General features: G+C 38.1%; 1 protein-coding gene and 1 long non-coding RNA gene across 4 annotated transcripts; one reads left to right on the top strand and one right to left on the bottom strand.

Annotated features, from left to right (window-relative positions):
- Positions 1–834: 834 nt before the first annotated feature.
- Positions 835–8631, bottom strand: mettl2a (methyltransferase 2A, methylcytidine). Its single transcript, XM_023294247.3, has 9 exons — positions 8467–8631; positions 6178–6266; positions 5700–5941; positions 4165–4214; positions 4016–4076; positions 3791–3930; positions 3595–3701; positions 1413–1478; positions 835–1330 (listed from the first exon to the last, which is right to left on the bottom strand). The coding sequence occupies exons 1-9, from the start codon at positions 8616–8618 to the stop codon at positions 1149–1151; spliced, it is 1089 nt and encodes a 362-aa protein (XP_023150015.2). The 5' UTR covers positions 8619–8631; the 3' UTR covers positions 835–1148.
- Positions 8579–16258, top strand: LOC129347619 (uncharacterized). 3 transcript variants are annotated; one of them, XR_008599803.1, is made up of 4 exons: positions 8579–8716; positions 10186–10286; positions 11511–13327; positions 13767–16258. It is a non-coding gene; the product is annotated as an uncharacterized LOC129347619 (long non-coding RNA). The 3 variants fall into 3 exon arrangements; XR_008599802.1 differs by lacking the exon at positions 13767–16258 and adding an exon at positions 13432–13582; XR_008599804.1 differs by lacking the exons at positions 8579–8716; positions 13767–16258 and adding exons at positions 9147–9288; positions 13432–13582.
- Positions 16259–19371: the final 3113 nt, after the last annotated feature.

Genomic DNA, 19371 nt, shown 5'->3' with positions numbered 1-19371 from the left:
GTTTTTTAAAAATTTGAATACTCTCTAACCTCTAAACCGAATATCTTGTTAGCACAACATTCGTACTTTGGGAAACACTGATCAACATTTTCTGACATTTTACAGGCCAGACAACAAATCATTTTGGTCAATTTGAATTATTGGGGAAAAAAAAGTCAAAATTCTCTGCTTTCAGCATCTACAATGTGAATTTAGGAGGACAGTTAACTGAATATATTTGGGTTGTGGATAAAACAAGACATTTAAGGCTTTGGGAAACACTAATTCACTTTTTACAATTTTCTGACATTTTATAGACCAAACAACTAATAGACTAATAGATGATGATCATTAGCTGCAGTCCTACTGTTGATTTTCCTTTCTGTATATCTAAATGTCTCCTCATGTTTCTTTGATGCCTGTATCTAAAACTGCAGACTGCAGCGCTGTGAAAAAGAGACTTCTTGGGAAAAAATAAAATGTACTCTTTTCATATGTGTATTTCCCTCATAAACACTCCTCTATTTTTGATTTTATCTAATTTCTTTTGCTATTTTATCAAATTAAACACTGTTCAGGCTCCACTGCAGAGATTAAATCAGATTTTCCAGATCATTAGATTGCCCTTCTGAAATAAAATTTAAAGTCCTCCTTTCTGGTAATTTAACTGTAAACAGTAGTTTACTGGAAAATGTGGGAAATTGATGCTGCTCTTTGACATTTTTGACCATCATCTTACATTTTATAGAGCAAACAACTTATTGATTAACCCAGAAAATAAGTAGTTGCAGCCTAATAAGCAGTAGACTTATTGCTTCCTTTTTAGTATTTTGCATGGACAAAAACGCAAATATGTTTTCTTAAAAATCATGCAATTTATTTCAAAACATCCGTTAATTAAAAGCAGCATCCGGCAGCATAGAAACGTCTGTACAGGTGGGAACCAGCCCTTTCTCAGAAGTCATCAGCAGAAAATGAGAAATCATTACTGTTGAAACAAGGAGTGCAGCACCATCAGGAACACGAGTCCATCAGCATCACGGCAGCTTTTACATCAGTAACCGTCCTGCTGCATCTCCTTTATTATGATCACAGTAAAGCTTCTCAATTCCACACATCCTCTGAAAAACAAAACCTAGCTCCACCTTCAGTCCAGCTGTAGTTGAACGTCAAGCTGAGCTGGTTTTATCCTCCATCGTCTCTGAAGACTGAACCAGAGGTTTCCTGTATTTGCACTGGATCCAGACCCTGTACATGGTGAGCTGCTTCCCCCGGTTCACCTGCAGCCTTCTGTCCACAAGGTTCTGCACTTTCTCCAGCCCGGCCTCAGTGAACAGCTCGTTAAGCTCATCTGAAACGAAAATAAATATTTTAATATGTATGGTTTAAGAGTAATCTTGCAAAATATTTATTAAGAAGTCCTTGTTTTTTACCTTGTGTAAAGAAATAAACTCGTGTTCCGTCACCGCGGACATAGAAGTTTTCTGACAGACACCTTCCTGAGAGAAATAGAAAGACACAACATGCAAATTATTCAGAGTTATTATTACTACTTATTAAATTAACTCAGAGATATTATTCTGAGTTAACTAGTGTAAATTTGTAATAGCAGCATGCTTTGATTGTGATTCAAGCAGGGAAATGCAGAATATTGTTCTGGAGTGACCTAATAAGCCACTTAATTTGGAAATAGTGCAACCAGAAAAACAGACCAAGACGTTTCTTTACACTGAATACAACACTAACACTTGACAAAAACGATGGGACTTTGCTCATTATCTGATTCGAGTCACTGTGGTACACGGTGGTGCCCCGAGGTGGAGCCACTTACTTGAAACATTATTAACTAATCGATTAGTTGTCATTATTAATTAAAAGATTAAAATATATATAAATCAATAATGCAGAAGACAAAAGACATCCATGTCAGAAAATGTATTTGTAGATCAGCTGTAGTACCTGGTTATTCCACCAGGTGGCCTCTTCCTGTTTAATACTGAGGTAGCCTTATGGTACGTGTCCACAAGATCTGTTTTTCTCACATGTAAACACATCGCATCTGAAAATCGCCGCTTGGTTGGCGGGTCACTTGAGGGCCACTAGGTGGTGACATGATAATGATTTCAGCTTCAGTCCAGTAGATGCATCAGATCAACATGGCAGCTCGGTCGCAAATGTTCTCTTTTATTACAAAAACACTTCAGCGAAAAGTATTTCTGAAAGCATTTGAGGCGAGAAATAACGTGTGCAGTTGCTGAATCTGTCCTGATTTTAGTTCAACGATGGCTAGTTTAGACATTTGACAAAAGTTTCATGATGCGTCGCACCTCCGTTCGCCGAACAAAATTTGCATAAAGTAGAAGTCAAGTCTACTCTATGCAAATGAGCTGCGGGCAGACGCACTGGATCGCAGCTCGAAATGCACCGCAATGGAACTAGCATGCAACACGGTGCGTTTCATGAATGGAATATATGAAATTGACTGATCCTGTGGACACATACCATCACTTAGAGTACAGGAAGTTCATGATGGCAAGCAGAGAGTATTGCAGGTATTGAGGTAGTAAAGGGGGACCATGACAGAGTCTTCTGTGAGGCTTAATGACCCCCATATAACATGTAGAACAGCAGCTTTCTTGGCCTTGATCATATGTCTGTGGCTTTGCAAGCATTATTAGCACATGAACACTGAACAGTACATTGAATTTATGTTATCAGTCAATGAATTAATGACTGAAATTGCTGCACATATTAGGTAAATTATTGAAAAGTGTCGGACAGTGGATGTAAACAATGGATTTGGCAGAAGTTCTTGCCAATAGCAATCAGGTAAAAATTGCCTTGATTGGCCCAGATCCTGATTTAATAGTACGTGGCGTTTTTAGATGTGAAGGACTATGGCACTTCCCGACATTAGACGTTTGATGGGCAGACAAACAGGAAGTGTCACGACAGATGATTGACAGGTGTTCCTCAACAGGAATAAACAGAGGTTCTACACCTGTGCAAACACTGGCTGTACCAGATTGGCTTTCAAACTGGACTAATATGGCAGTTTGGTCACCTAGATCATGAAACAAGTTTGACAAACTGTTTCTGAAAACATGTGATGCAAGAAATAAGCCAAACAGCTGTCGAATCTGTGTTTTACATCAATAATAGTTAGATGAAAAGTAGCTGAGACCTCAAATTCATACAAAACAAGGAGTGGAAAACTTGTCTTTCGAAATACATCAAAATGCTGCCAGAACTCACTGCATGGCAGCTTATATTGACAATGAATGGGAAGCGTTGAAGTGGTGGATCCAGTGGACATGTACCAGAAGGATTGGGCTCAAGACTTTTCTAGTTTTTAATTTTTTTTAAACTGTTTACCAAAAATGCCACCTCCAAAATCAGTAATTTCTACTGAAAGTGTTGCAACTGTTTGAGAAAAGCAGCTTCTATATTATTACAAATGTTGCTACTATGTTCTACAGCACTCAAACATAACACAAAAGTAGTTTACTTCTCAGTCACTAGTCACTTGTATGAAACACTTTTTAAGAATCATCACTGGAAATAGGCCACAAATACTGACTTCTCTGAATCTGGCTAGACCTCAGCCTGACTAACCTTTCTTGAAGCGGAGTTGTGCCATATCGTAGCGTCCGTAGTCCCTGAGCAACATCACCCCTCCAGGCTTCAGTAGTCGAGCCAATCTGCTGATGGATTCCTGCATCCTGAGACATTGATGAAAGTTTCAGAGGAGCAGCGCACTGACTCACAACAAATTAAAACCAAAGGCAAGGAGAAGAAAAGAAGTTCCTACTTGTTGGGATGCAATGCTGATAGCACGAAGATTAGCACTATAACATCAAGGCTTCCATCAGGGACGGGGTAATTGGCTCCTACATCACTCAAGTCGTGAACAAAGGCAAAGCAGCGCCCGGGGTCGTACTCTGGATTAGTCTGATGACAAGAAGACGATTTTAATTCATTAGTTGGCCCGAGAGCCCGGAGATGAGAGCGAGTCATCCTTTCATGATCATCTCACCTTCACTAACTCCACAGCAGTGCTGGAGAAATCACAGCAGTAAACAAAGAGTCCTGGGTCACTGCGAAAGAGGCAAAGCTGCAGTCAGAACTAGAGTTTCTCAAACGTGGATAGAAAGTTTAGAATGTCACCGTGACGTCTGCACTTACTTGTTGGTCTTCAGAATTGGGAAAACTGTGTTCCCCACACCGCAGCCAACCTGAACAGAGAGCATTTATGTTTTAGACTTCACTTTTAAGAAATTCTTTAAAAACAATGAGTCGTTTCAAGAAATACAGTTGCGACAAAAAGGTTGGTCAAAAATTTCGGAGACTATTCTTGTGCGTCATGGTCAGAAACCAGGATTATATTTGTTGTTTTCATCAACATTTGCATGGTCGTGCAACATAAATTCATCCCCCAGAATCAGAGTTGTACTGTAACACACTGAGGGAAAACATTCAACGCAAATTACCTGATACTTTGTGCATTCAGTCACAGTACGCTAGGGCTGGTCCAAATAGCAATTTCTGGGCTCCGGATATTCGGACCCAATTAATGACGAATATCCGAATATTCAGCTTGTCCACGGGAGTGGGGGAGGGGGAAGAGGAAGAGGAGTTAATCGTCGGAGTCTGACAGCATCAGCATGGATATCTCCGTCTTCGGCATTTTGTCTTTTGTTTACAAACACAGGCGAAGTGAAGCGTTATGTCAGAGTTGATAGGTCCACGTGACACAGCCAAGCAACTGGCCAATGAAAAGTAACGCTGACCCCAGTCCCCAAGACTGTTATATACCAATGCTTAATGACGCTAAAGGAGCTACTGGGTGGTGCCACCACTGATGGGAGGAGGTTTGTACTCCAAATATTCGGATCAATATTCGGATACCACCACACGAATATTCGGATATTCGGGTCCAGCCCTACAGTACGCACCATTTTTTTGGCCACAATATCACAATCGTTGCTCTCCTTGCACCCTACTCGCCTGATTTGACTTCCTGCGACTTCTTCCTCTTCCCCAAAATTAAATTCAAGTTGAAGTGTCACCACTTTGTACAAATTTTAGTAGACTGAGTGCTCATTGTAGGAACTGACATTGCAAATGTTGCAGGAGCACTGGGAGCAGAGCAACGCTGCACAAGGAGACGAGTTTGTGCCTAGAAAAATAAGAAAATGCAGCAGTCTTGTAACTTGATCAACTCTCATATGCATTTGTAACGGCTGCACGATTCTCAACAGCAATTTTAACATACATTTGTTTTATTTAGCAAAACAGTAAGGAATAAAGCAGTGGGATCTGTGTGAATTCAGTCAAAAAACAACAGATTGATCAACACAAACTGTTTTGTGTTTTTGCTGCCGCACATTCTTCAGTGAGATCCCAAAGGCTGAAGGGCTGAAAACATTTAGCTTTGTATTCTTTAGCAAATTTTTTAAAGACAGTTTCTTGAGTGCAAACTGTTAAATTTGTTCCAAAAAACATTTCTCTGAAACTGGAATCACATCATAATGTCAAGTGACAGTGATGGACAATAATGAGCCAGCTTGTTTCATTCATTCATTCAAGTCTGTACAGAGGTCCATTAGAACTTCTGCAATTTTAAGAAATCTTTTAACAAGTTTCTGAGTTTAAAAGAGAAATTTGTTTTTGTCATTATCTGTTTGTGTTGGAAATGTGGTAATATAACACTCTCTGACCTCCAGAATGTGATACGTGGCAGAGGAACCAGGAAATTCTTCATCGGAGTGAGACAAAGCTGCAAACTCCTTGCACAGTTTCTGATCCCGATGGTCCTCTGGATGGGATTTGTGGTTTATGCTGCACTGTGGAGCCAATTCTGGGAACTCCGTGAAGAGCCAGTGTCGGTCTTTGAAGAACCGATTCTCATGGATGGTGTAAAACTCATTCCAGTACTCATTGGCCCGACAGTCGTATTCCTCTGTAGGAACAGGTAAGACATTTAAAAAGTGGTCATTTAACACTCCTTGCCAAGTTTAAAAGAAATCTCAAAACCCTTTACAGAGATGAGAAGAAAATGACGCATAAAATGAGTATAAAAAATTAACTTGAGCAATGAGAAGTTAAGTTTCTGTGTCAAATAAAACTAAAATGAAAGATGGATTCTTAATTTCAGTCATATTATGGATATTTGAGTCTGCACAGCTGTAACACCACCTTGTTTCTCTGGAGGCAGCGGGTGGTTGTTTTCTGAGACCTTCTTCTTAGCGGCTGCTTCTTGCTCATCGGTCCACTCCACGTTGTCCCTGTTGCCAACAAAACATCTATTATCCCGTCTGGTTAAAGCAAAGTGGTGAGAATTGGAGAGAAACACTTGGAGAGCCTGAGATACCTCAAGATAAAGATTTTCTTGTGACATTCAGACGAGGCTACGATATTTACCAGCTTGACCAGAGTGGTGGTGCATTATGTCAGATCAGATACAGATTGGAAATTATACACAGCCCGTCCAAAATACAAGTCGCACACTCTAATATTTCATTGGACCGAATGACACACATTTGCTGTGGCATCGTTTCGATAAGCTTCTGTAGTGTCCCAGCATTTTTGTTCTGTCCAGAGTTGCATTAATTTTTTTACCAAGATCTTGCACTGATGATGGGAGAGTCAGGACCACAGGATATGTCTTCTGATACAGTTGTTAAAGAAATGAGAACCTCCTTACTGCATCAGCAAGGGTTAAATAAGATTTTGTCAGCTAAAACATTTTCATCACTGCACTAATTATCCAATGGAAGGCTCTTATCTATTTGCTTAGTCAAATCCAGGTGGCGACTTTTTTTGGACAGGCAGTGTATCAAATATAAGCAAATAAAACAAAATCTGCAAATGTATACATTTTCTAGACTCCAAAACATGCAATCGGGCACCAAAATTGCATTATTTATCAGAAACAGTAGAAATAGAAATAATATTCAACTTTCTGACATTCCATGAACATATCACATCCAACTACAGTACTGTCAAAAAAAAAAAAGACCAAATCTAAGCTTAAAATTGACATATTTCATTAAAATCATTTTCTCCGATAAGTCTTGTGCAAAAAAATTCACCCAAAATAAACCGTCTACACTAATCGGTTCCTGTAAAAAACTAAAAAAATATATGCTTCTTGTCACAGCCTTGACTGACTGAGCTGCAACCAACAGTCAAGTGACAAAAATATAGAAATACGATGATGAGGTATTTTTTCCCAGGTGTATGCAAACTGCATGAAACAATACGTACTTTGTCAATTTACAAAGTTACGCTTAAAGCCAAAAAAACCTATCAAAAAATATTAAATATTAATATTATTACTCTGCCAAGGAACACGGCGGAGTTATGTGACAATCGGCGTTGGTTTGTCTGTCTGCCTGTCTGTCTGTTGGCAACATTACTCAAAAACAAAATAATGGATTTCGATGAAATTTTCAGGGAAGGTCAGAAATGACACAAGGACCAGCTGATTACATTTTGGCAGTGATGTGGCTTATAGTCTGGATCCATGGATTTGTTAAACATTTCTGTACTGCAAGATAGCGGCACAGCGTCACTGTAACTATGACAACAAGTGAACACTACGTCAGATGCCTGCTGATGATCGTATGATTGTGATCCTACTACAAATTGACCGCTGTGGACTTACCGGGACTTATCCATCAGAAATGGTATAAGGAACAATTGATTAAATCATGGGGGTGTTTCTGAGTCCCATTAATTCCCGCCGCCCGCTATATATTTAGGTGACGCGATTCTATACCCGTACATAACGTACACATGCATAACACACCCCTGTGCTCAGCACAAGGCCATTTTGTTTGTGGGTACATCAATATTAAATGGCCACATTCAATGTTGCCATGATTTCTGATCATCAATAAGTAATAAAGAACAAATGCTGCATTTCTAAAAATAAAAAAAGCTACATTTTTGACAATGCCATATGAGGGAGTGAATAGCCTTGGCAGATTGCTGCGCTCTCGGAGTGCTTTTCTAGTTTTCCGTATTTACCGAGTTGATTTTTTTTAACCAACATCAATCCTGATCTTAATTACCAAATATTCATCGATATACAGGATTTCAACCCTTTAAATGCCAGTTTGTTGACATGATGCCACTGTTGTTTGTCATATGATTTTCATATTACCACAAACAGTAAATATTTGAGTTTGGTCTCCTTAATTATTGATAACTGATATCGGACCAGGAAAAAAACAACCTATCGGTCGTTTATTAAAGCCAGCGTCAAAACAACCAATTATTTAATCAATGACAGGTTCCACCTGCCAAATGTCAGATTTTACTTGATGTCACTGCTCGTTTTAATGAATTCACCATCATGACATCATTAGAAGTGGCTGAACTCCTGAGTATTGATCATTTTAAAGGCAGCAGCTCAGACACAGACGTTCCTCAACATGTGACCGTCCGGTTTATAGCTCTATTTTCCGGTTATTTACCGACCAGGCGTTGTGCTGGAAGACCTGCCGTGGGTCCGTCAGGAATCGAGTCCCGAACTGAGGTCGCCTCTGCTCCCCGCCGGAGGAATCGGTGAGAATCAGCCCCGGTTCCCCGCCGCTTGAATCCACTCCGTCTACGGTGAGGGGCGCCGCCATGTTGGATTTGACGTCACTGTAGGAGGGCGGGGCCTTTAACTATGAGGCGTTCAGGAACTATCGATGATTTCACCGAGCAGAGCATTTTTAATTATTTTGTAAGTTCCACTGTTTCATTATGTTAATTAGTTTTCTTCTTGTTTATGTACTCCTGGTACGATCAACTGTGTATTTGGTCCGTGTACGGATCTGGTAATTGGATTTTCCGTTATGAAACGGATATTGAAAAACAAAAAGCGAGTGGTTATTTGATTTTTGTTTTAAAATACAAACATTAAAATTGAAATACAAGACGTTTTTCCTTTTCATGATCCAAAAAGGATATACGAAATTTTAAAAATGCTTTGATTTTCATTTTATATTTGGAATAACAAAAAAATAAAATCATTAAGAGACAGAAACGAAAAAAGGTCATTTTCTGAGACCGGAAGTGGTCATCAGCAAGTGTGGAGCCAAACGACAAGAAGATTCTCAGAGGGCGGAGCCAGAGAGCAGTGGTTGGTCAGACTGACTGAGAGCCAGAGAACAGTGATTGGTCAGACCATAGATATGTATAGAAGACAGCGCACTAGCGTATCAAGTCTATATATATCTATGGTAGGCAGGTCTGGTAGCATCTCTGGCTGCTGTTGATCTTGTTTTTGGAGTAAAAGTCTTACTGTAAAACACGGTAAGAAGATAAATACTTCTAACCAGTAGCGTTGTTTTGTTGTACGTTAAGTCAGCGACTTGTGAAGAGTTGTGTTTTGTCGTGTTTGAGCAGTTGGTCCGACGCGTTAGCTAGCTAAGCGGCTAAGTTAGCTAGCGGGCTAATTAACGAAGGTGGCTAACTTACTGCTGAACACCTGTGTTAGTTGCTGCAGCAGCTGTCCGTCATTAGTAGAATGACCTTCTCAATCTGTATTTCTCTGCTGTGTATTTTAAAAAAAAGTTGTTTTACTTTAAGGTTAACTGAAACCTGTTCAGCTGCACTGAAGTTTAACATTCAGCTGGTTTGAATTAAACCGTGCTTAACTTAACATTGCGCAACATTACCTCTCAGAATCTCCATAATTTCATTAAATTCCTTCTCTCTTCCACTGCTCAAGTTCAATCCAGTATATAAAGTGACATTAATAGTGAATAAACTAACAACCAGCCATTGTATTTATTTATTTTTGCATGTATTTGTAGTAAAACATGAGTTGAAACATCCTACTTTTGGATCTAGAACTGCACAAGCCGTTCATTTTCAGTCACCTGACGAGTTAAACTCCCCTTTTTATGTGAGGTTGAAGCAGAAGGTCTGAGTTAACAAAGAAAGTTCTTTATAATTTGTGATACCTGTTATCTCTGACTGAGGCTTTAGTTTTTGTTGAGCTGATTTACATGTAGAAACTTTGTTCAGGAAGATTTCTCAGTAGCTCAGACGACAGGCTGCTTTTTACACAACCTTGTAAGAGAATGTCTGTCAATGCTTTCAGCAGAATTTAGAAACACAACACTTCCTAAACAGATATTTTGAGGCTGTGAGGTTGAACGTTTGAGAGTGCATCAGTGTGTTTCTTTGTGGTCTTTCTGTTTTTAGGTGGAAGCTGAATTAGTGAGGATGACTCCTGCTCCTGTCATCTCTAAGCTCCTCACACATCTTTACCTGCACATGAGGAAAATCACTCCTGTAGAATGCAGGTATGTTTGTCATTATTATAAAAAGATGTTGCCTGGTGACCTGTCAGAAACCCATCACACAGAGTCAGCCAAAATAATGTTTACACACATTAGGAAAAGAAAAACTTGCATAAATGTTTCAATACCAAATTTATTCAGACATCACGAGATTAATAAAAGTTATCTTTGGCCTCTACAATTACAAGAGGTGCTCAAAGTGGTGGCCACTGGCTTCCAGACATTTCTGTTGTGTTGTAGACGTCACTTGTTGATGCTCCATTCATGAGGGTAGCGCCATCTGTTGGGAAAACATCGTACAACAGGACATAGAGTTATTGTGATTTGATCAAACTTAGAAAGAGGAATCTATATGTATAGAAGTACTTATACAAATGAAATATTTATAAAAGTTTTTCTTTTCCTGATGTGTGTACATTATTTTGGCTAACTCTGACTCTGTGAACTTAATGAGAACAAAACTGTCATTTAATTGTTTCTTTGAAAGCTTCTTTAGTGAAAACCAGCTGGTGTTCTGCTTTGAAACAAACTGCTGTTGAGGTCTGTGTTTTTCGGTTTAACCCCACAGTTTCTGAATGAACTGATAGTTTTTTTTTCTTGATCAATGTGGACGTTATAATTGATGGTAACATTTACTGATCTTATAATCAGCATGACAATATAACAGTATAACATTATGACCACCTGACTAATACTGTGTTGGTCCCTTTATGCTGCTAAAACTCCTCTGACCCAGTGCTTCATCAGAACCTCTGTGGATTCTGTGGATCCTGTGGGTTGCAGGGTGGGTCCTACCTAGACCAGGCTGATCCTGGACCATCCTGTTGTCCACAGAATGTTTGCAGTTCTTGTTTTAGCAAAATATGTTATAATAGAAGATCTTTATTGTCATTGTACATGAAATTATCTGCAAACCAGCAAAGTGTATCAGTCTGAGGTATCTAAAAATAAATAAGTAAAGAAAAATGCTTCTAAAGCCAATAATAAACAGAATATTTTGAGGGAATATTCTAAAAAGGAAAGAAAAGCTCCATTCTCACTCCTCTCAGGATAAACTGTCATTAAAATTGACTTTAAATTTAGCTTCAACACGAGATAAAAACATTTACTTTCATTACTGATGTCAAGTTTTAATAAAGTTCATGCTACTTTTATAAAATGATGAAAGTGAATAAATTGTATTTCTGTGATCTGTGTTTGATTTCTGTCTTTTCTCCTGTCATCCAGATGTTCAGAGGGAGATGATGCCACATCTGGTCCAGCTGATGGAAGGTCTTGAAGTTCTCTGACTGGCCTCGACTGAAGATGGTCCTCTCACTATGTTTAAGGTTCAGATGCTCAGTAACAAACTCCAACAATGTGCCAACAGGGAAGCTTTAGGTTTATTAAATGTTGCTATGAAGGTATCGCTGTTTTTCTTTGTGAATGCAATGAGCTCCAACTGAAACTTGAATTAGAACTTAGAAGTAAATCCTTCCATCTGAAAGGATTTAGTTGCATTAATAACCTCATAACATTCTAGTTTTTATTCCAGTCTTGGTTGGAAATAGAATCTCTGTATTGATTCAGGTAAAAACTGAACTTCACAGCATGTTGAAGCAAAACAACCAGATGAAAACTGTGATGGTGTTGGATTGTCAGACCGTAATGTTGCAGCTCAAAGCAGCTTTTCTAGCTCAGTTCATTCTGACATTCAGCTATGAATCAACACAGCAGATGGTGATCCATGCTGTGGAAGTCTCACATCTCCTGATTTAATGGCGCTGCTTTGCACTTTTTACGCTGTTTATTCACCAACACTTTATTTAATAAAAGTCCCATCTAGTTTTTATGAGGAATGTGATGTTTTAATTTCTCTGTGAATAACTGCAGTCTAATGCAACAGCTGGAGTTGTAACATCTGTCCTGATATTGATCATGAAGTATTGATCAGAATACTTATGGTTAGCAGTCATCCCTGAAGTTTTACATTAAAATCTTTACTTGTGTTGTGAACTTTGATAAGAAGCAGAAACATTAGCGTTGCCATGGATACATGAGTGTTAAATTCTGTCCATGTTTCCATTTTGGGAAATTCAGTCCAGTTCCAGAATGTGGAGGAATTTAGTCTCACAATCACAGACAACAAATATTATCTGAAAATTGAGTTATTGTTGTTTATCAGCACAATACAAAAAGATTAATGTTAGAAATATTCCAGTTAAGACTCTAGAATATCATGATTTATGTAAATTTACCTCAATAATATGAATGTTCAGGGATATTTATTATGTAAGTTCAGCTGATTAAAGTTTATGACTCCGCACTAAAATATTATTTAAATTGACATCATTATTATAATATTTAGGGTCAGACCCTACAGTATTGAGATTAAGAAATCAAATATTCTATAAAATGTAAATACACTGAACTCATTGGGATATATTTAATTGAGACTCTACAATATTATTTGACACAAATCTATCTAAATCAAAATTTTAATAATTTTCACGCCAAACATTTACTGGACTGATTTAAACATTAAAATCACTCCTTTCTAATCCTCTGCTGTACGTTCAAAACTGAGGCCTTAAATAGAAACACACAAGTATCTGATTGAAGGAACTTCTGCAGAGTCCTGGTTCCAGAACATGATGATAAAATTATAGACAAACTTTAACAAAAGCTGCCTGAGAGTTTACAGGTTTTTATGTTGGATTTCTTCAGTAATTTAATGAGAGTTATCAGCAAAAATCAAGTGTTCATTTGATGAACTTGAGTTCCTAAAACATCCAGAATTTGAGCTCATATCTTTGACAGCTGTAAAGTTTCTGCTCCTTCAAAGTTCACAACACAATGAATGAATTCCTAAAACACTCTCAATGCTGGAGAGCGTTTGATGCTGAAGCAGTGACCAGTTTTTCTGTTTCTTCTCTGGAGATGCACAATGAGGGACGTCTGCAGAGACTGAGAAAGAGTCTCACCTCATCCTGACATGAGGAAAAAGACTTTATTGAAGACTACAATGAGGAAAAACTATCAGACAGCAGACGGCTGCATTCAAGGTGAGCTCTGAACATTTGATCTGGAACAGGAATTCAATAACGGCAGCATGAGCTTCATTTCAGTCTGTAGCTGCTTAATTTATGGATGAATCATCTGGCACTAGAGAGGAAGACCATCAAACATCCACGTCAGCTGATGGAGGTCCAAGAGTCTCACCAAACAAACAACCTACAGAGTGAAGACCTCAAATCTAATTTAACGGCCTCCTATTCAGCCACATGTGTGAACAAATGCCTCTAAGTTGATTTGTTTTCTAAAATAAATCTAGTTGGAGTCCTAATCTATGCCTGTGTGTTTGCTTCTTTACACCGCTGTTAACAGTTTAGGCTGTTAGATTGTTCCAGATAAGACAAGTAAAAGATTCTTCAGAGCCGTTCTACCACGAGCCTGACAGGAAGAACTCCAACAGCTACTGAATGTTCCTGTGGTCCCCTCAAGGCTACAGGAGGAGCCCTACGAGGACGAGCCGGTCCACCTGATGGCGGCCAGTCGCTGCGGTTCAAAGCCAACACCGACTACATGGACTTCTACTGGACCACACGGAGGCCTTCAAACCGGACCAACAAGTTCAGCGACTCCCCGACTCGTGGGTCTGAGGACGCCGCCGAGCCTCGGCCCAGCCGGCCTCCTGTCTGTGGGTGTTTGAGTGCTGAGAGGTTTGTGGATGCATGTGAACGTTCTGTGTTGAAACAGCAGCTTTGGACTCACTAACGCTGGGAAAAACCAAGAGCTCCTTTATTTGTGACTTCCACTAAAAAAACTGATGAAAATAAGTTTGCCAGGGTTCTGACTGATAACAGATTATTAAATAATGAAAATAATCATTTAAATATTCCTTTAAACAATCCTTTTAGGTCTACATTTCCTTTACACTGAATTCTTGGTATATGTAACAAGTATTTTGGGTGGAATATACCATTAAGCCGACTGTTCAAGGGTTTTTCTAGGGATATACCATTAAACCAACCTTTTAGGTAAATGTTCCAGGATGTTGGGTAGAATATACCATCAGATAAACCTTTTAGGTCTACGTTGGAAGATTTTAGAGTAGAATATTACTCCAAACCATCCTTTAGGTCTACATTTAAGGTGGAATACTCCTTTACACCAAGATTTTTTGGTCTAGGATTTTGGATGGAATACTCGGTTAAACCAACATTTTAGCTGCATGTCCAAGGATTTTTGGTGGAACGTTCCTTTAAGGTGGATGTTTGAGGACCTTGTAGGTGGAATACTTCCCGAAACCAACCTTTTAGGTCAACATTCAAAGATTTAAGGTGAAATATTCCTTTAAATCAACCTAAATTTCATGTTTTGATCATTATCAAGTGAGAAACCTCAATGTAGACTCCTCATAATGACGTTTGAGATTTATGCTGCTGTTATTTGTTTAGTCAAGACTAAATGACAGAAATCCACAACTGTAATTTTATTTAAGGACTCGGTTATTAAATGTCAAAACAATCCATGTGACTCTAAAAACTCAACAGCTTTACAAACTCTAAGATTAAATTTTCCACAAGGATCCAAAACAAGTTGGACTTCTACATGAGAGCTTTAATTATTCTTCATCTACTTCCTGAAAAGTTTGGTCAATAAAAAAAGACAAAAACTAATATTTTCAGCTGAACTAAAGACAGACTTTGCGATTTTTCTGCTCACATGTTGTGTTGTTGTAAACTTACTCTTTCAAATAAATATCCTCCTAACCCCCTGGAAACCAGCGTTTGTCCTGTTTTTGTGTTGCTCCTCGGCGACCCTAGACAGCCGGGTCCTAATGTTTTTTGAGCAACACACCATACTATGATGTTTTTACAATGATGGTTCTACTATGAAGCCAGTTTGACATGTTCAGGTGTTCTTTGTGTGAAAACTCAGAGATTTCAGGTATCGGAAGGTGGTTTTTCAACTTTCTTTGTTAACTTTCTGCTTCAACTTTAAACTAAATTTCCTTCACTAACCCAGCCCTCTGGACTTCCAGTAAGCTGTGTTCTTATTGGCTGTCCAGGTGGCTGCTTGGTGTTATCAGGAACACCTGAGCAGCTCAGTGTCTTCCTGCTTTATTTAGCTGCAGTCAAACATTTCTTCTGCTTCTCTTCACCACTGAACCGGGTTTGGCTTCATTGCTTTAGTTTGTTCTTTAGGTGTTTGCTTGCAGCTTCCAGCAGTAAAATCGTCTTTAATGTGTTTCTTGGTGTGTTTTAGGGCTTTGTACTGGATAGTTGTCTTGGTAAATGTGGTTCTTTAGCCACAGTTAGCACATGGTGCTACTGTGTGCAGTGATTAGTGGATTTGCTGCAGCTGAGTTGTGTCTTTATCTTGGCTGTAGTGAGTCTTTAGAGGTTTTTGGTCAGATACATTCTGTATTCTTGTTTGTGAACCAACGTTGGTTGTCCAGAAGGTAAGAGTTCCTGTCCTGATTCTCTGTTCTCAGAGGTTCTCTGGTAGGCTGCAGGAGACTTTAGTGTTTGGGTTGTGCTAGTTTGGTTTTTGTACGGTTTCATTTGGACGACTATCTTGAGGCCCCTCTATGTGGTTTAGTGAGGTTTTCTGCAACAGTTCTACAAAGCAACCTGCAGCAGAAGAGACTTTGAGAGTTTTTAGGAAGTTCTGGAGACCAGACTTTAGAGCAGCAGAAACATTTGTCAGCAGTTTGAGCAGGAGAAGGTGAGCTTCAGAGTAGAAATGAGACGGAAACCTTCTTGACCCGTGTGGTGAGGTCCTGTACCAAGAGTTTGAGCAGGTTGTGAAGAGTCTGTAGTTCTTTGGTCTGAAAGCACAAGAAGAGTCGACTCATTAAAGGAGAAAACAGGAGATATTGTTGGTTCTTCTGTCACTCTGCAGTTTCCTTAGACTGAATATCAAGTTTATATTTTAAATGATTTCCCATGTGAGCCCAAGAAGACTTCAATAAACTCCATCCATCCCCTGGACACAACAGATTTAATTACGATGTTAAATCTTTTTTTTTTAAAAATATGTTTTTGAGTTTTAATCATAGTTTTAGCATAGTTTTTTTCTCTTTGCTTGTTTAATTTTGTCATCTGTGTGAAAGGTGCTAAACAAATAAAGTTGAATTGATAAACTGAATAATTGACTAACTCATGATTGTGACAACAAGTATTTTCATTGTGATTTAAGGGTTTGTTTCATTTTTAAGGTTGGGATTAAAATCTTGACAGAAAAAAAATTAAAGAAATGAACTACACTAAAAAAAAGCAATTAAATCAAAGGAAAAAAAAAACATTTACTCCAATAAAACTTTTTAAAAGAAAAATATCAAATACAATTAAATGATATTAAACAGACAAAATATTTAATTAGATAATTAAAACAGAAGATACAAAACATGTAATTATGAAATTAAACAAAATTTTATTATAACAAAATATTAAACATTAAAGATGAAATATTTTAGATAATTAAACATTTAAAAAATACAAATAAACGCAGAAGAATATTAAAACATTTAAAAAACATTTAATTAGATTATTAAACCTTTAAAAAGAATAATTAATTAAAAAAATAAATGTTTAATTAGAAAATTAAATCTTAAAGACAATAAAACTTTAAATAGGAATTAAACAGAAAATACAATGAAGCATTTAAAAAGAAAATTAAACATTAAAAGGTGGCAAAACATTTAAAAAGAAAAACCTTAAAGATTTAATCGAAAAATTAAAACATTGGGAAAGAAAAGGGAAAATTTTCAAACAAGCCGATAAAACATTCGAAAAAACAATTAAACATTAAAAAGACAAAACATTTCGAAATCAAATCAGACATTAGAAAAGAATAAAAGGTGAGAAGAGCAAAACTAAACATTTAAGAAGAATCAAACTAAAGACAAAACATTTGAAAAGACACCAGTTAGACTTTAGAAGATCAAATTAAACAGAAGAGACAATAAAACGATCAAAAAGAGCAAAAACAGATAAAGTAAGTGTTTTCTAGTCTGAAATGAAAACATCAAGTTGTTTCTTCAAACATTTCCTCTTTCTATGTTCTTGGTTTGATTGTGGACAGATTTACTAAGAACTCATTTCAGAAAACTGCTTTCCAGATAAAGTCTACTAGTAGTTGAAGGCATCGATCAAACTAATGTTACCTTCTGATCTCCACAAACTTTACTGTTCAGTGAAGAGAATCAAAGTTTGTTGAGGATTTCTAAAAAACCACAGGTGAAGGTCTGAGAAGAACTCAGATGGATGGTCTAAATGTGAAATCAAGACTCATGGTCACAAGTTTTAAGGCTTCTGTTAACCAGAAAGTTCAAACTAACAGAGAAGTACTGAGAAACTTTAAAATTTCAGCCCTCAGACTGTCGAAGGTTCAAACTAACAGAGAACTACTCAAGAAGTTTTAGGTTTTCAGTCCTCAGACGTCTGAAGGTTCAAACTAACAGAGAAGTACTGAGAAACTTTTAAACTTCAGCCCTCAGACTGTCGAAGGTTCAAACTAACAGAGAACTACTCAGGAACTTCGAAGATATCAGTCCTTGGACTGTCTGAAGGTTCAAACTAACAGAGAACTACTGTGGGACTTAGAAAATTTCAGCCCTCAGACTGTGTGAAAGCTCAGGTCCTGAGGACTCGGGAGGTGTGGAGGCTTTGGAAAGTCTTGGAACTGAGGGTTCCACCCTCCAGCACAAAGGCTGAAGTCCAGCCTCCTGAGAAAAACGGTCGAGTCGAGACTCGAGTTAAAAAAAAAACTCGAAAACGTCAAAAAATAGATGATAAATGCGCAAAAAAAGAAGAATTAGTATCTGAGCGAGTAGCTCAGGAGGATAAGAAGAGGACTACCAAGCGGAGAGGTCGCAGGTTCAAGACCCACCACCGGCACCTTTCTTTCTTTGTCTTTGTCAGTATTTTGATAAAAATTTAAGAAGTGTCTGGTCTTGAACCAGCGACCTGCAGCTCCACAGCAGCAAATCCTTAACTCACTGAGCTACAGATCAGTAAAAAGAAATAAAATTCGTCGTCCCTTTGGCATCGTAGTTCGTGAAGTGGCCACACGGGTGGAGCCAAGCGGAGTCTGGGTGGAGTCAGGGCGGAGAGTGGGTGGGGAGGTGGGTGGTGGCCTCCCCCCTCTACTCCCCCACCTCCCCTCACCACCCACCACACCTTCCCCCGCCCAACGAGTTTTCGAGTTCCACGAGTTCTTCGAGTCTCCACGGGTTTTCCTGAGTTTTTGAGAGTTTCCACGAGGTCGGAGGCAGAACAAGTTGTCATGAAGAGGTGTTGAAGTCGGCCAGGATGGAGTGATTTTTACAGCGACTAGAAGGAAGACGACTAGAACAGCAGGTCTTTAACCACCATCCATAAATCCATGGAGTCGCTCCAGAGAAATGAAGGGAGGTCAACTTTTATCAACCTCCATCCAGATGTTCAACTTGATATCTTTATTTGGAGATTTTTAGCACCCACAAACCTTTAGTATCACACTTTGTTATCATTTATTAGGATTTAATGGAATCCACCAGCAGATTTAGTTTTTGTTGAGAAATTTTATTCTTGTCATCGTGGGGACTACAGTATTTAAAACTGTTCCTTCTATTTGACCTCATGTTTCTTAATTTTAGTTTAGAAAGTTATTTTAGTTGCCCATTAGTCTCTTAAAAACCAAATAATAAATTGGATTAGTCAAGAGGTTTTCATTTCTTACTTTGTCATATTTTAGATATGACAAAAAAAATATAAAAATAAAGCATCTTGAGACAATTTGACCTGTAATCGGCGTTATATGAATAAAAATTGAATTAAATTGTATGTATCTTGTAATGTTGGAGTAATTCAGCCATATATGTTGGAAAACACATTTTCTTTGTCCATTAATCTGTTGATTGTTTTCTCCAGTATTTCAATTCTTGTTTTGGTTTATAAAATATCAAATCCAAATATATTGAGTTTAATGTCAGAAAAACCAAAAAGATTTACATTCATGATGCAGGAATCAGGCAGTTTTCACTTTTATCTTAGTTTAGTCAGAAAGATAGTTGATAATGTGTGAATTGTTGCAGCTTGTGAGCCGTAGAAGGTTTTAA

The sequence above is a fragment of the Amphiprion ocellaris genome, chromosome 19, assembly GCF_022539595.1.
Source record: "Amphiprion ocellaris isolate individual 3 ecotype Okinawa chromosome 19, ASM2253959v1, whole genome shotgun sequence".
In the NCBI taxonomy this organism is placed as follows: domain Eukaryota; kingdom Metazoa; phylum Chordata; class Actinopteri; family Pomacentridae; genus Amphiprion; species Amphiprion ocellaris.
Note: the sequence above shows the minus strand (reverse complement) of the source record. Positions and strands in the feature narration are given on the sequence as shown.